General features: G+C 38.1%; 1 protein-coding gene across 2 annotated transcripts; it reads left to right on the forward strand.

Annotated features, from left to right (window-relative positions):
* Positions 1 to 501: 501 nt before the first annotated feature.
* Positions 502 to 3981, forward strand: LOC108270587 (zona pellucida sperm-binding protein 4). Of its 2 annotated transcripts, none has more exons than XM_017477417.3 (11): positions 502 to 780; positions 875 to 993; positions 1064 to 1265; positions 1580 to 1702; positions 1799 to 1971; positions 2057 to 2154; positions 2254 to 2390; positions 2529 to 2706; positions 3281 to 3422; positions 3501 to 3575; positions 3775 to 3981. In XM_017477417.3, exons 1-11 carry the CDS (start codon positions 510 to 512, stop codon positions 3784 to 3786), a joined length of 1530 nt encoding a protein of 509 aa, XP_017332906.1. In that variant the 5' UTR covers positions 502 to 509; the 3' UTR covers positions 3787 to 3981. The 2 variants fall into 2 exon arrangements, with proteins under 2 accessions (XP_017332906.1, XP_017332907.1); XM_017477418.3 differs by having other exon boundaries at positions 3907 to 3981.
* Positions 3982 to 16486: the final 12505 nt, after the last annotated feature.

The following is a 16486-nucleotide window of genomic DNA, read 5'->3' on the forward strand; positions in this document are numbered from 1 at the left end:
GAACAATGCATAATTTATCGCATATTTCGTGCAGCTTTGCATATCCATACATCAATTCATTACAATACTCATTGTAAGCATATTATTATTTAATTATATTTCACACAAAATTTCATCACATCATCAAAAGACTTTTTGTTTTGGCAGACTTTTGGCAGATATAAAGAAGGAGGGGAATTTTTACGTAAGTCAGGTTTTTCGACAAGAATAGGATACACCTGTGTGTCCTTTCTCCTAGCTCCTCTGGAAACTTCCTCACTCCTCTTTGAGATGTCCTTCAAGATGGTTGACTTCGATCAATTTCCGGGTCACGGGTTGGAGGATGGAGGAGCGAGGATACGAGGAAGCATCAATTTGAGTACTGAGAAGCACCCTTAAGCTTCAGCCTCGTCAGTTAGGGACTGGAGCTAATTTGTGACAGGTGTACCCAATCACAATGAGTCATCTGACTTCTTAAATACATGGGTGGCAGGCAATAATTTCTGTATGGTGCATGGAGTAGTTGCAACATGGCATTGAAAACAGTCTTAATTTTGCTGTTCTGTTGCATTGAGTTGTTTATGGTGCAACCTTTTAAGGATGGTAGTTTCATGACTGAGTCTTTTGATTATACTTTCCAAAATAATGAAGACTTTAGAGAAGGCCATGTGTTTGTGCAGTCTGCAGACCCCGATCAGGAGGCTTGGCTCAGACATCCCCAGAAGTATTCTGTCCTTTGTGGTAAAGATGCTGTCAAAGTAATTTTGCCTTCGGGTCCTCTTTCTGAGGTGAAGGTTTGGGGTATGTATGCTGTCTGGTTACTTTGTGTTCTTGTCTTTATCTGTTGATCATATTGTGTGGTCTTTATCTTGTATCTTTCTGATCCTTTTGCTAGGGTCATCCATTGTGGACCCGGTTCTAGAGGCAACAGAAGAATGTGGCTACTCTCTGACAAAGGAACAGGGGAACAATGTTATTCATGTCGGATTCTCTGGCTGTCATGTCACTGTTGAGGTGGGCATTAATGTGCACTTTGTATTTTGTGGGGCAGACTCTTCTTTATTTCCCTTGTCTCTGTTGCCAGGATGGCAGATATACTCTGTGGCTGCTGTACCGTAGTAACATGGGACCTGCTGAAGTTGTCACCATGTCCTGCCATGCCAACTCTGACATGGCATTGCAAAAACTCCGGCTCCCTCGTTCAGATGGCCAAGATGACTGTCCCCCAGCTCCAATGCCACCTGTAACACCATATCGAAAGCTGCCTCAGAGCTACACACAAGGAGGTGAGCAAGTAATGCTCACCTTGTTGTTGCTGAACACCTGTGTTAATTTAACAAGTGCTGTAGCTTGTCTTTATTTGAATATCCTTAATGGGTGAGCACCATTTGTTCTAACTACTGGGTATAACCTGAATGTACCATATTTTGTGGCACTAACTGCACAGGAGGTTTACTTGTCTCTAAATGCTGATGTGATTCTGTTGATATTGGTACAAGTTGCTTGTGTAACCGGTATGTTATTTGAGTGTACAGTGTCTGTGTTGCTGCAGTATCTATCATGTGTGGAAATTGAAATGACCAATGTCTTGACATTATAGGCTGTGACATTCCTACTAGCCAAAGATTGCACTGTGGGCCTTCTGGAACTAAGGCTTCTGAGTGCATGGCCAAAGGATGCTGTGTGAATGTGACTGATTCCTCCTGTTACTACCCAATGGATAGTAGGTTGCTGTGCATTGATTTCACATGACCAGCAGAAGTGGTTGTCGTATGGTCTTGCATATGCTTTTTTTTTTTTGTTCCCCCTGTCTGTTAAGGATGTACAGCTGATGGGCAGTTTGTGTTTACTATTTACTCTAATGTCACAACTATCCCTGTGAGCCCTAAAAGCTTGTATGTAGCATCCAAGAACCCCTGTAAACCTGTCCATGCTACTGATGAATTTGCCACCTTCAAGTTCTCAGTGACTGACTGTGGGACAAAGACATATGTGAGTTTTGTTGGTTTAATGCCTATATCTGATGCAGTTTGGTGAAGGCCAATCTAAGGCTTATTTTTCTGTATAACCCCATCAGAGTATTGGCGATACCACCATTTACATGGCTGAAGTGCGGCCAGCCATCAGGGCACTTAACGTGAAGTATGGCGTCATCACCAGGGATCACCCTGTGAGGTGGGGTTTTTTTTTTTTTTTTTTTTGTGCTTTTGAAGCTTTTGCCCATAGTTTAGCTTTGTTTTAGTTGTAATGTCATGGTTGCTCCATGTCCTTTAGGTTGATGGTTGAGTGTAGGTACTCAAAGAAGAGCCCAACAATGAGGGCAAGTACTGGCTACATGGTGATGAACCCAACTGTGCCAGCCTCTGTGAGGTCTGGTGGACTACATGGTGTTCAGCTCAGGATTGCAGATGGTATGGGTTTGCTTCCCTGTATTTGCTCAAGAAACTTATTCATGAAGGACACATTGCTTGTGCAATCTCAGCTTGCATAGGCTCACTGCATATCATAAAAGGTGTATCCACTGACTAACTTTTTCCTTCCACCCCCAGATGAGACCTTCTCTTCTTTCTCTCCAAGTGGTCATCTGCCATTGAAGGTTCTCCTGGGTAGACCACTGTACCTGGAGGTGCGATTAAATTCTCCCAAACCTGAGGCCACATTGCTCGTAAATTACTGTGTGGCCTACACGCGCTCTGCAACGAATGCCTTGGTTCTGCTCTATGAAGGGTAAGTTGTGGGGGGGTGTAGATTAATGCATCATGGTTGCTTTAATTCAGTTCTATTTGGTATGGCTCAGTGTTAAGGCCTTGATTGTAAGGCCACATTGCCTTCAGCGGGAGGAGTGGGTGCCCATGTAAGGAAGAGAAAATGGTTAAGCATGGTGAGGACCACTTTAAACGTGTAGTTCTGTTTTTTGTTTTTTTTTTGTTTTTCCTTTTTTTATAAAAAGGAAAGTGTAATGGAAGACTGAGTCTATACTAATGTGCTTTTATAGCGACGAATGGAATTCAAACTCTTCCCTGATGCACTATTGTGTGCTTTTGAACATAGTTATTGATTTATATTTATTCTTTTAGTAGATTCTTTTATCCAAAGTGACTTTCAAATAAGGAAATACAAGCAATGTTTTAGTTAGTTTTGACTTGTTCAAAATATTGCCTGTAGTTTGAAGGTGGCTTTTGCTTGCATCTGTAATGGTGTAGTAATTCAGAAATTACACAGCTGCCTATATCGAAGGAACAAATGGCATTCCTGTCTCCCTTCTATGGACCAACTGTCTGTGGACTTGCTTTCTCTGCAGGTGTCCCAACCCTGATCTTTCCTCTGTACAGTCTTCATTGCTCCATGTGCTGGACCTGCCACAGACTCCTTACCAGCGTCGCTTTGTGGTGACTGCCTTCCAGTTCATGAACGTCGCCACCCAAAAATACATCAACGAGGAGGTGCAGTATGTCTTGAAGGTTTCTTCAGTCTAACAAGTTTGTTAAATTGTGCACTGAAATTTCCCTTCTCTCTAATAGATTTACTTTATGTGCTCCACCGAAGTGTGTATGCCTTCTGAGACTCCATGTCGTAAGACATGCTTTGATGGGAAGGTATGTTGACTTCATTACACTACAAGTAAATGTACAAGCAAGTGTATTTCACCAAATTGGCTTGGTAACCATTGCTCTAATGAACTAGTGGCTAAAATGGCACCACTTTGCTTATTCCAAACTGGAAGAGGACATTGCCTTTCCCCATGGGTGAAATTAATTATTAATCCAGCCTTTGTACTATTTATGATTGCCATAGATGCTAGACTGAAAGCCTGGGCTGCATGACTGCATTCTGCTTCTGACTTTGAACCTGCCACTCATTGCTAATTCTGTGGTGAGTGTGTTGCATATGAACCCTAACACACTGCACTTTCTTCCTTCTTTCTAGCCATAACCGCTTCTTTCCAGTCAAAGGTGGACACAGCTTTCATTATTCTCAAAATTAAAGCTTCATCTTTTTAAACCTCTCTTGAATGCCTCTTGACTTGTGTGATGTGCCTTGCACCACTTTGCCTATTGTGGTAGGTGAGGCTTGAACTCACAACCTCAGCATTGCTTCACCTGTTCTGCTGTACAAGTACCACACGCTGACCAATTGCACCACTGGAGCACTGAGGGTGAAACAATCTTAATGATGTTGTGAAACAATCAGGAGGTGTTGTAGGTGTGAAACAATCTTAATGATGTCAGCAAGTCTTAGTCCGGTGTCAAAAGTATTTGATAGTTTATCATATTTAGTCAATCTTATTTTTTTTAAGTCAGGATTTAGGTAACAAAATCTGGGCATTTTAGTCTTTTCTTAGTCAAAGAAAACCATAAGTATCTTAGTCTAGTTTTAGTCAATTAAAACTGAAATTTTAGTCACTGGAAACTGTAGACATCTTTAGTCATAAGATTGTTTAACATTTTGGTCAAAATAGTCTAGCCAGTGATGGAAATGGCCAAGATCCACTGGGGTACTTTAGTTGGGAAGGGGTGTTTTGTTTGTGTTGGGGTTTTTTTTTTTTTTCCCTCCCCATTGGTTTTGGGAGTGGGGTAGTATGGGTAAACATAATATAAATGTATAAATACCTATAACATTACACTTTTTTCATATCTACTCCAAACAATATTCTGCTTCTTTGACTATCAGAGAAGCAACTTATGTCTCCCCCAAACAGTTTTCTTGAATATCATTAAACAAACATTACATATCTCTGTATGTAGGGTATGCATTAGGTATACATTCATACCTCCAGTTATTTTAGCCAATCTAGCTACTGGCATGTTCTTGGGAGATAACAAGAAACTGTTAATGAACATGTAATTCTTCCAGCACACTACATCCATAGTCAGTGTTTGTGCTCTTTATATGCATATTGCAGTATAATCTGGCCACACTGAAAGTTTGGAGGCTGTGTTCAAAATCCATGCTCCAGGTGAGGCTCAAACTCACAACCTCAGCATTGCTTCACTTGTACTCCTGTATAAGTACTGCACGCTGACCGATTGCACCGTTGGAGCCTTGAATTTATTTTTAAAAATTTTACCCTAGTGTTAGTTGACTAAAAGTCTGGGCATTGTGTTATTGTCTGTGTGGTGTATTTATTGTTCTCTTTATTGAACCACATGTCTTCAGAGTAACTGCACCTTATTTCCCTGCACTTTTTTTACCTGCTACTAATGGGCAGGTGACAAATGAATCTCAATTCTGTCATTCAAACAAAAATGAATAAGTGGTAGTGAAAAAGACCATAGTGGCTCGAGAATCTGTATAAATGACATTTAAATTATACTGACACTATAAAGTGAAATTATACTATATACGGAGATAATTCTATTTTTTATTTATTGAAATGTGACTGTATTAGTTTCATCCTTTGCCGTTTAAAGTAACTGATTTTGTGTGTAGACAAAAGTATTTCATTAGTTTTTTTTACTTGTATATATTTTTTTTAAAATGGAACGCTATTCTTTTGCTTGCAGTTGTCTCATATCCTGTATCTTAGAAATGTCTAAGTATAGTGATAGGATATTTTTGTCATATCACCCAACCAAAGAATTTCAGAGGCAAAGTTTCCAGGACCAGCAGGCATTAATGGGTAGCATATCTAACTTAAAATAAAACTAAGGCTCGGTTTTTGCCTTTTTTTGGTATTAACAATTGGCTTGATGTGGACTATTGTTTTAATTTCGTGGAACTAAAAACAATAGCATCACTGGTGGCCAGAAAAAAAATGCATAGAATGGTATGAAGTAAAGGTTGGGGCTGACCTCTTTCTTACCCAGACTGTGGATGCATGGGCGTTGGTCTCGCTAAATATGATCTTAGTCTCGAATAATTTTAAATCTAATGGTTGTCATGTTTTGTTTGTTTGTTTGTTTTTCAATACAGAAAGTTTGACATGAAGTAATTGCTTCTTCTAGAAAACACTGAAAAAAAAATAAATAAAAAAAATAACCATCACGGGCATAGTGTACAAATTAATTCAGCTAGTTGAAGTAAAGGCTTGTCCTTCGAAGAGGATTTTTGTTTTCTGTGTCGATCTTGACTTGGTCTCACTATTGCTTGGACTTGATCTTTACTTGGCCTCAAACCCACCTAAGATTTAGCTAGTCCTTAGACTTGTCTTGGACTTAACCGTGGTGGTCTTGACTACAGCTCTATTCAGCTCTTCTCCATAAATACATGCCGATCTCTTCATATATTTAGTTCTAGCAACATTGAGTTGTATACAGTGGGGTCCAAAAAGTCTGAGAGCACACTGTAAATGTCTTATTTCATTTAAAATGAGAAATTTTTGAAAAACTGGAAAGCTTTCATTTTTGAAAAATTTTAAACAAAGAAAGGAAATCTTGAATATACTGATATTAAATATAAAAACAATATTTATTAAAGATACTACATTATTTCTAGATCACTAGTTAAAATTAGTAAAGATGTTTTCTACAAAAGGTCAGATTTTCCTTGAGACTCATCGTCTGAAATGAAACGATGACTCTGATGGATTTGATACAACATGGACGTTCACTATTTACACGAACTGTCATTAATGCAAAGGGGGGACATTCCAAATTAAGAAATTCTGAAATTCATGTAAATATTACACTTTCCACTCAAGTTATTGTTGATGATAATTCTCGAATCTCTCTGAATGTCATTCACACATTTGGTCACACCTATTGCCCGTGTCAGTGCAACAAAAAATTTGAGAAAGTGGTAGAGGAAAAAGACCATAGTGGCTTGAGAATCTGCATAAATGACAGCTAAAACACTTTACAAGCACTACATATCTCTTTTTGTAACTAACCAAGTTTCTATTTGCAATAAGCATGTAGACTAACATAACTGTGCATATAATACTTAGCAAGCTGTGATAGTAAAAATACATTAAGATGAATAAGGGAATTCAAAATAGATTAAACCTGGATCATTTCAATTATGTCCACGCAGCTGTATTCATATTAAAGTTTCTACTTTCGCATCTGTTAAACTGTTTCTAAGATTTTCAGCTCTGTCAAGATATAGGTTGCCTGATTGGTCCTGTGAGGATTGATGGCTAGATAGATAGATATTGATGGAGAAGCATTCCATTGGCTGCAGCCTGTAGATATTATGGCCAAAGTCAACAGGGTTCAAGCTGTTTAGGATCCTTAAAGGCATTAAAAGTTATGTAATATCGTGCAATCTTACAAGCAATGACGAGAAACAAAATGCTTATTCCAGGTCTCCCGTTTATAATACTATTTTCATGTTTCTCACACATTTTTTTGTTGATTTAGGTACTTGGAATTATTGATAAGAAAATGCTTACTTCAGGTCTCCCCTTTTTAACATAATTTCCCAATCTCACTGTAATCATAATGTGATATAATTGCAAAGCCTGGTACAACAAATGAAGTGATCGGCCCTGACAAAATGTGATTGGTAATGTTGTTATAATGATTTTTATGTCAAAATATGATTTCAAAAGAAAACCCTGTGAAAATATATTATTGAGCAGAATGAACCAAAGTGTGGTCCTCCACTGCCATCTAGGGGGTATAATGGCAATTTCAGTGAATTTACAATAAGAATTTACACTTTTTTAACTGTTAGAGAGAACTATTGCCCGATCTACATACAATTTTGTGTGCTTGTTCAGAATCATATGTCACATGAGTTTACTTACTTTCCAGAAGATCTAAGCATTCCTTGAGGAGTTATAGGCTTTTGGTACACTTACTCAAGCCCACATTTTAAGGCCTTTATGCGCAGGTCTGAAAAGGTATTATGTATTCTTTCACAAGCCTGTAGCCACCTAGATCAGAGATGGAAAAGACACTTTACAGCCAATAAAGGCAATTTATTAAGGAAATAAATGTTCTTAAAGCTTTTTAACAGTTTTAACACCCCCTGTCTCAAATATTTGATTGACAGCAGTGCTCCTAGAAGCAAATTTCAGAATGATAAGATCTAATGTATAATACAAAGAATATGTGTATGTCTGAAACAGTGAATAATATACAATCAATTACACACCATTTACACAGCCATTTGATTGATTAACTTTATTGTCCACCACTGTGGAAATTCTTCTTTGGTTTCTTGTCGTCTACATTCTCACAAAAACTAAAACTTGTATCCAAATAAGTTCCCAAATATGTCAAACTTTCCACAATCTCAACAACCTGATCGTTTAGTTTGCCTAACACATGTTGTTCACCAGAATTAACATTGAAAATCATCTCTTTTGTTTTCCTTACATTTATGTACAATGCACTCAGTTTACACCAGTCTTGAAGAACAACCACATTTTTAAGATAAGTTTGCTAGCTCATTACTTGATTTTTACTCTACATTTGTAGCTCATTAGTATATATGGAGAATAAGAGTGGTGACAACACACAGCCCTGTAGTGCCCCTGTATTTAAAACCAATTCATTTGAAAATGTGCTCTTCATAAAAACTCTCTGTGGTCTATCTGTGAGGAAATCTTTGATCCAGTGCACCAAAGCAGAATTTATATTCACATTATACAGACATGATAGAAGCAAATGAACCTGCACTGTATTAAAAGCTGAGGTGAAATCAATAAAAAGTGCCCGTGCATAAGATTTAGAGTCCTGGACATGCTTTACAATAAAATCAATTAAAGTAATTGTGGCATCTTCTGTCCCCCTGTATGGTCTATATGCAAACTTCAATGGATCTAAAATCTTACTCACTGAAGACATAACATATTTACTTACAATTCTTTCCATACATTTTGCCAGGACAGAAGTCAATGCAATTGGTCTAAAATGTTCAGGTGATGTTTCCCCTGATGTTTTAGCGATAGGTATTATTGTAGATATTTTCCACATATGTGTTACTGTGTGCTTATTATGTAATATCTGATATAACTGTGTAAGGGGCCCATTGAGTTGATTTCCACAAGGTTTTAAACCCCTCCTTCTTAAGCCATCAGGGCCTGGGGCTTTATTAACATTAATACGAGCTAAACATGCAGCCACGTCCTGTTCTAACAAGAAGGGTGCTGGACCTATCTGAATGTGCTGAAGAGCTTCGTCACTCTTCATTTTAGCATCCATAAAATCAAATCTACCATAAAAATGATTGCATTCATTGACAAATCTTGCACTTCTTGTTGTGCCCTCCCTCTCCCCATCATTACATGCAATCCTTCCCATGCTTGTTTTACATTTCCTAAATAAAATTTCTGTGCAACTCTTTTCTTAAAATTCATTTTGGCTATCCTTACATTAGTGCTAAATTCTGTCTCTTTGTCTTTAAGTCCCACAGTATCTCCCTGAATAAAAGCAAACTTCTTTTCATTAAGACAGTCCTTCAACTCTTTGGTTAATCATGGCTTATTATTAGGATAAACTCTTACTGTTCATTACAGGTATTATTGTATCTTCACCGTATTGTATGTATGATGAGATAACATCTGTGAGTTCATGAAGCTCTTTACTTGAATCAAAGGACACCTGCCAGTCTGTCGTCTCAAAGCAATAGTTAAGTTCTTCCATGCTTTCTACTGAGTATTGCTGTATATTCTGTAAAGTAGGTTTCTCCTTTTTCATTTTCGGTCTATATTTTGGCAGTAGATGAACAACATTATGATCTGATTTTCCTAGAGCAGGTCTCGACACTGCTTTATAGGCATCTGAAATATTCCCAAAAATATGGTCCCTCTAGGACCATATTTCTTCTCATGGTCAGCAGATCATCTTCGATAGTCTTTATAATGTATATCATTTATTTTTGTAGTTTACTTCTCTCTATGAATAACTTTAAACTAAGTTGCAGAAGTGACTCATGCATGACTCATCCCATATGTACTACAAATATAGGAAGCTGACTAATCCTGACTGAAAACGTGATCATTTAGCCAAATTTAGGCCATCTTATACTTAACATCTAGAAGCCTCAAGGCTGAAGATTGAAAGAAAAATGATTTCATGCTATTTCAGAGGACTAGAGTACATATTTAATGTATCCATGTGTCTTGACATGTGTGAAGGACATTTTTAATTCACTGGTATGGACTCACTGGTGGTAGGATGCCATGATTTCCACTCGAGAGCAGGAGCAGAATGACACCAGAAAGTGGCACTCAAAGTAGGTGGGCCTGCATGCGTCATTTTTATGAGGCAAATGCAAGTGGACAGGCCAAATACTGGGGAAGTGGAGGGGGGTGGGGTGAAGTTGGCACACACACACACACACAAAGACAGGCACAGAGCCACAATTTGGGCTCATTGAAGGCTTCCCTCACTGTACGTGTAGTCTTGGGTGGCCAATGATGTCCAGTTCTTTGTTTTAATATATGTGTGAGAGAGAGTGTGTGTTTGCTCTTGTTTTGTCCCTCTAATTGTAGGAATACAAGCAAAGCTTAAGCATGTGTGCCAAACTTGAGGTAATCTGGGGCATTAAAATAATTCTTTTGTGCTCTCCTTTTTAGGCAGAATAAAGACCTCAGTAATTATGGAGATAATCAAAACGGTCAGAAATTATACTTCAGCAAAAACAAACAAAACAAAAAAAACCCAGAGCCTTCTTTATTTTCTAACAGAGAGGACCACCAACGTCCAGGCAGATTTCACCCCATTTGCTCCTCTCTAATGGAAAACGTGCTCTATACCACAATATATACAGAAACTAAATGTAGTCCAGTAATGCACTTCAACCATGCATACTATATTTGGCTTGGGGTTTCCCTAACAGGTGTTTTCGTAATTTCCTTTAAAAATGTTTCACTAAAAATAATAACCCAAAGTTCTCTCTAAAAAAAAAAAAAGTACAAAAATGTCATTAAATATGTGACCTTATATGTAATCGATCGCTATCTGATGTCAGCCAGAAGAGAATGTGTACTGTTTTGAGTCTATTCCTCTCGAGGTTTCTTCTTCATGCGATCTCAGGGAGTTTTTCTTTGCCTCTGTCGCCTCTGGTTTGTTCCATTAAGGATCTAGGCCCAAATCCATATTTCTGTAAAGCTGCGTAGTGACAGCGTCTATTATTAAAAGCGCAATACAAATATAATAGAATTTAATTAAGCTGTGCAAATTCTCCAAGATGCTTGGAACAACCTGAGGTTATGATGATGTACCTGAGGGAATGAATATAATAGTCGAGTCAAGTCAAGTGGGTTTTCATTGTCGTTCCTCTATATAGCTTGTATACATTGGAACGAAATGATGTTTTTCAGGACCATGGTGCAACACAGAAGAGTACGCAAGGCTGCATAAAGTCTTAATACAAAACAGTGTGAGACAAGTGCAAAACAATAAATACACAAAACAATACATACACAGGACAGCAAATACACAGGAAAGTAGATACACAGAAGATGGACTGTAAACTGTAAGCTATTGTGTAATGTAGCAGCACAAGTATAGCAGCAAAACTGGCAGCAAAAACGAGTTCCATAGTATAAAGTGATTGATGCAGATATGTGAAGTGCAGCGTGCAGTAGTACTGAGTCTTACTGGGTTTGGTGTTCGTCTAGCCCAGAGTAATCTGACTGCCTCAGGGAAGAAACTGTTGCCTGAGTCTGCTGGTAGTGGCACGGATGCTCCTGTATCTTCTGCCAGATGGCAGGGGGGTGAATAGTCCATGAAAAGTGTGAGAGGGTTCGTCCGCAATACTGGTGGCTTTGCAGATGCGGCGCTTGTTGAATGAGGTGTTGATGGTGGGTAGTGAGACCCCGATGATCTTTACAGATGTCCTCACAATTCGCTGTAGGGTGTTGTGGTCGAAGGCTGTGCAGTTCCCATACCACACAATGAGACAGCTGGTCAGGACACTCTCTATCGTCCCTCTGTAAGGAGGCAAAGATGGGAGGGGGAAGTTTGGCTCTCTTCAGATGCGTTGCTGGGCCTTATTTAGAGTCCAGGAGAGGTCCTCAGTCACGTGCACACCAAGAAACCTGGAGCTTGTGACTCTCTTCACTTGGGTTCTCCTGAAATTCGACAATCATCTTTTTAGTATTATCAACATTAAGGGATAGATGTTGTCTCTGCACCATTCCGCACGCTGGTTCACCTCCTCCCTGTACACTGACTCATCATTGCTGCTGATGAGGCCCACAACTGTAGTGTCATCAGCAAACTCGATGATGTGATTAGGAATTAACTTTGCAGCAGAGTCATGAGTCAGCAGGGTAAACAGCATTGGACTGAGCATACAGCCCTGGAGGGAGCCAGTGTTCAGTGTGGTGGTGCTGGAGGTGGCGTTGCCGATCCTGACGGACTGGTGTCTCACAGTCAGAAAGTCCAGGATCCAGTTGCAAAGGGAGGTGTTTAAACCCAGCAGTAGGTAAAGGATGGTCATTGTAAATATTGATATCATAATATAGAGTTTGTTTTTACTGTTTGCTAGTCTTTAAGCTCTTTATAATAAATGTATATAAATAAAAATTATATAATCGTATAAATAAATAAATATTTCATTATTTTTGAAGAGTGCGGCAATTTGCAGTGTATATTTTTCATTATGTCGTTTATTAGTAATATGTTTCATAGGAGCATGACCGACTGACTGACGGATGTTTTGCTTCTGAAGTCTGTTAAACAGACTTACAAATGAGGCATAATATTGTTCGAACATGTAGCTGATCCACTGCGGTTTTAACAGTTGCCTTTTTTTTAGTTAGCACCTCACTCACTTATTACCATATGGCATACTTATGTGCTGCTGCTTTTGTGCAGGTGTGACTAATGTATAAAACCATACCATGAGGATAAAGCTGGGAATCCTAGAAAGTACTAGAAAAAAAGAACTAGCTATGTGTTTTGTAGTGAGCTCTACCTGCACCTACGTTTTGTGTAAAGTGCAACACTATTTTGTAAATAAGCTGTAAATACACTTTGTTGTTGCTGGTGAGGTTTTAGCCCTTTTGAGACATACAGTGATTATTCCTATGAAAAGTAAGACACATTTTAAACAAAAAAATTATAAGATAAATTGACTGAGTTTAGGTAATTATTAAGATGACATACCACAGCACTGTTGAATTTTCTGATCTGATTGGTCAGAAGGTGCTGATTAATTTTCTAAAACAGCAGCTCTGAGAGTAGTTCCAGCTGCAAAGCAATTCACAGGTTTATATTATTATTTGTATTACTTTTAAAGGCACTATACAAATAAGATATTATTATTATTATTATTATTATTATTATTATTATTATTATTATTATTATTTTAATACGTTATTGCAGGAGTGTTCATAGTCCAACTCCAGGGGCAAATGCTGCCCATGGACAGATGATAATTGGGTTGCGGTTTCTCTTTCAGAGTGTATGATAGGTGGCCTAATTCTTCCTTTCACCTGACAGTTGTAGCAGACTGTGTTAACACGGTTAGCTAAATTGCAAGAGCCTTTATTTCTCTGGACTACACCTGCAACTTCCATCCATCTCTTTTCCGTACAGTTTATCCTACACAGGGTCACAGGGGAGCCTGGAGACTATCCCAGGAAAACTCAGGGCACAAGGCGAGGGACACCCCGGACGGGGTGCCAACCCATCACAGAGCACAATCACACACACATTCACACACTACGGACAATTTGGAAATGCCAATCAGCCTACAGTGCATATCTTTGGACTGGGAGAGGAAACCGGAGTAACTGGAGGAAACCCCCCAAGCACGGAGGCACAATTCGAACCCCCAACCCCAGAGGTGCAAGGCAACAGTGCTAACCACCTGCAACTTAATTTACCAAATGATATTTAGTCATGGTTACAGACAAAAAGCAACAACGTTAACTGTGCGATTTCAAAAGAGCTGGAAAGAAGAATATTGTTTCATCGAAAGCCATAGCTAATGTGCATGCCTTTATGTCAAAAGACTGTTGACATAATCGAGGAATATAATATCATAAGACATTATGAAACAAATCATGAACTTTGCAAAAAAACCCAAAAAAAAACAAATATAAGAAGTCAGAGGACCTGACGCAGCTGGAAACTATCGAGGTAGAAGTACCCTTTCATCAGAGCAAACAGGGCACAGAACATTAGAGCTAATAAGTAGCAATGCTTCTAACTACGAAGTGTGGAAGACCTTATCGTGAATCCTTAACTAAAGTAGTCAATGTCATTTGTGTCCCAAAAAGCACACATGATGAGTTGGGATTTCTTTTGGTCTTATTAACTTCAAGAGGGAGAAAAATAAATAAAGGCTGGTAAGGGAACGATTGTTTCTAGCCACTATAATGTGAGAACAGGAACTAACTAATATTGCAGATGTTACACACCATTAAATGTAAATATGAATGGATTAAAAGTATGTGTTGTTCTTTAATTAAAAAAAAAAAATGTCATCAGTGGCAAATTGCTGTGGTATAAGAGGAATAAAACAGTTTAGACGTGGTGTTATCTGAGAATAAGAACTTAGCTCATGTTTCCATCAAAGCCCAAGTTGAAGTGATGTGCAGATATGTGCATTTGTATGGCTGGTTGCTGAACCATGCATGCTGTTTATGCGTCTCAACTTCTGATGGACTGCTTTTGAATCATTTGTCAGGCTCTTCATATTCACATAAAGCTGAAACGCTCCTGATATGGATATTGTGGGTATCAGGTTACGTTACTCAAAGCTGCGCCTTTCTATGTAGGCACCAGTGTACTGCCCGAGTGCACATGAGGTACACAATGCACTTCATTTATGCACCTTATGGAAATCAATGTACAAGAAGATGTAAAAGACATTACATGGTGGTCCAGACAGAATTTTATTTGAATTACTGACTGACACTGGATTTGAGACCTGCTGCTTTCTTCTTCTTCTTCTTCTTCTTTTTTTTTAAAGGCAAACCACATGTACCTGCAGAAGGCTTTCCAGATTAAATTTAGGTACAAACAAGCAACAAAAGTAATTTCTAAGAAAATCATTGCAATAGGGCATATCGAAAAAGGATTGAATCAAACATTGACCTGAATCAAACTGAAGAGATAATACCAGGGGGAAAAATGGTTTTGTTCTTTCAGTTTTTTCCAAGGAAAATAATCTATTTTTCAGACCCAGAAGATGAGGAAGGCTATTTATTCACACAGTTGGACAAAATAATAATAATAATAATAATAATAATAATAATAATAATAATAATAATAATAAATAGCCAGAAAATTGTGCTGTCTCAAAACCATTTTGATTGCTGAGTTTCTTACATGTTATGGCCCTCTTTTCATTGGTGCAAAGGACAGATTCAGTGGTCAGTAGTAAATAATTATTTATTTTTCTGAACACAACTTAGTTTTAATTGTGTCCAGTTAGGTCACAGACATGATTATCTCTAGCTGTACGTGGCATTTTGTACAATGGTGGGAAATGTTAGTAAGATATCAAAATCGATTGGGCTTTTGCAATTGGGAGACTTTCTTTTGAGCAGGTAAAGACACCACATTCTACAAGTAATTTAAGCTGCTTCTTCTCTGTTGGCCATCAATCATGGATGTAGAATTTGTGTAGTTACAGTATTTGTGCTACTTTTGCCATGTAACTTTAGACACTGCATTAAATGAAACCTTTGTTATTCCTTCAGTTACATCACTAGTCTACATTCAAAAATGATATGGAGCGTATCTAAAGAAATTAACCACCTGTTGCTTAGTTAGATTTCCTGTAGGCTAATGTTAACTGAATTCTTTCCATGGGACAAATGGATTGCTCTCCTGCTGCGCAAGATGAAACTTTTCTCATTCCAGATATTGCTCCACAGAATATGTCTTGAAAGCATTTATGCACGATTTATACAAGAATATTTGAAACGTTTAAAAGAACTGCAAGGTGTGCAAGGAGTTTCTGGATAGCAGACCTACTTGAAATGAACTATAAAAGGAACAGTTAAAAATAAAGAACTAGGGAAATGTTATATGTAACACTGTTATATATTTCATAATGTAGACTATTTTGTTTCCTTTCTGTCTATAATAATGTCACCCTTTTTCAAGTGGTTATACATTTACCATACTGCAGCGCTGCTGAATTCTCAAATCTGATTGGTCAGAAGGTGTTGATTAACTTTCTCTAACAGCAGCTCTGACAATAATGATGTTTGTAATTCAAAGCACAGGTTTATATTAATGTGCTCGTTCTAATCTGTTATTGTTTCTATAGTAACAGCTCAGTCACAGGGACTTGTACAGCAGATGCTCTATCTAATCCTAATAATAAACAGATCAGATTTTTAAAAATGTTATTTTACAAAGAAAAAACATATTGCTGATATGGTGAAGCTTTCTGTAATGATACATTTATTGGACTGGAAGGAGTCTCCAGTGTCAGTGCTTCGTGACAATGAGGTTTCCACCATAGGAAAATCTTCAAGACTGGGGACTTTTTCCTTTCTGGTTTCTCAGTATGATGACAAACTATGCTTTATTTTTGTCTCATTAACTTAGAGAAGGAGAGATAAAGAGAGGCTGTTGAGGGAATGACAGTTTATAGCTGCTTATAGCTGACGTTTTGTGGCTTTTAGTGTGAATATGTCAGCCTT

This window comes from Ictalurus punctatus, chromosome 10 (genome assembly GCF_001660625.3).
Source record: "Ictalurus punctatus breed USDA103 chromosome 10, Coco_2.0, whole genome shotgun sequence".
NCBI lineage: Eukaryota > Metazoa > Chordata > Actinopteri > Siluriformes > Ictaluridae > Ictalurus > Ictalurus punctatus.

Coding starts and splice junctions, on each gene's coding strand:
- LOC108270587 (XM_017477417.3), top strand. CDS start 510: ATGGCATTGAAAACAGTCTTAATTTTGCTGTTCTGTTGCATTGAGTTG. Junction 781..874: donor TTCTGAGGTGAAGGTTTGGG/GTATGTATGCTG, acceptor TCCTTTTGCTAG/GGTCATCCATTGTGGACCCG. Junction 1,972..2,056: donor ACTGTGGGACAAAGACATAT/GTGAGTTTTGTT, acceptor TAACCCCATCAG/AGTATTGGCGATACCACCAT.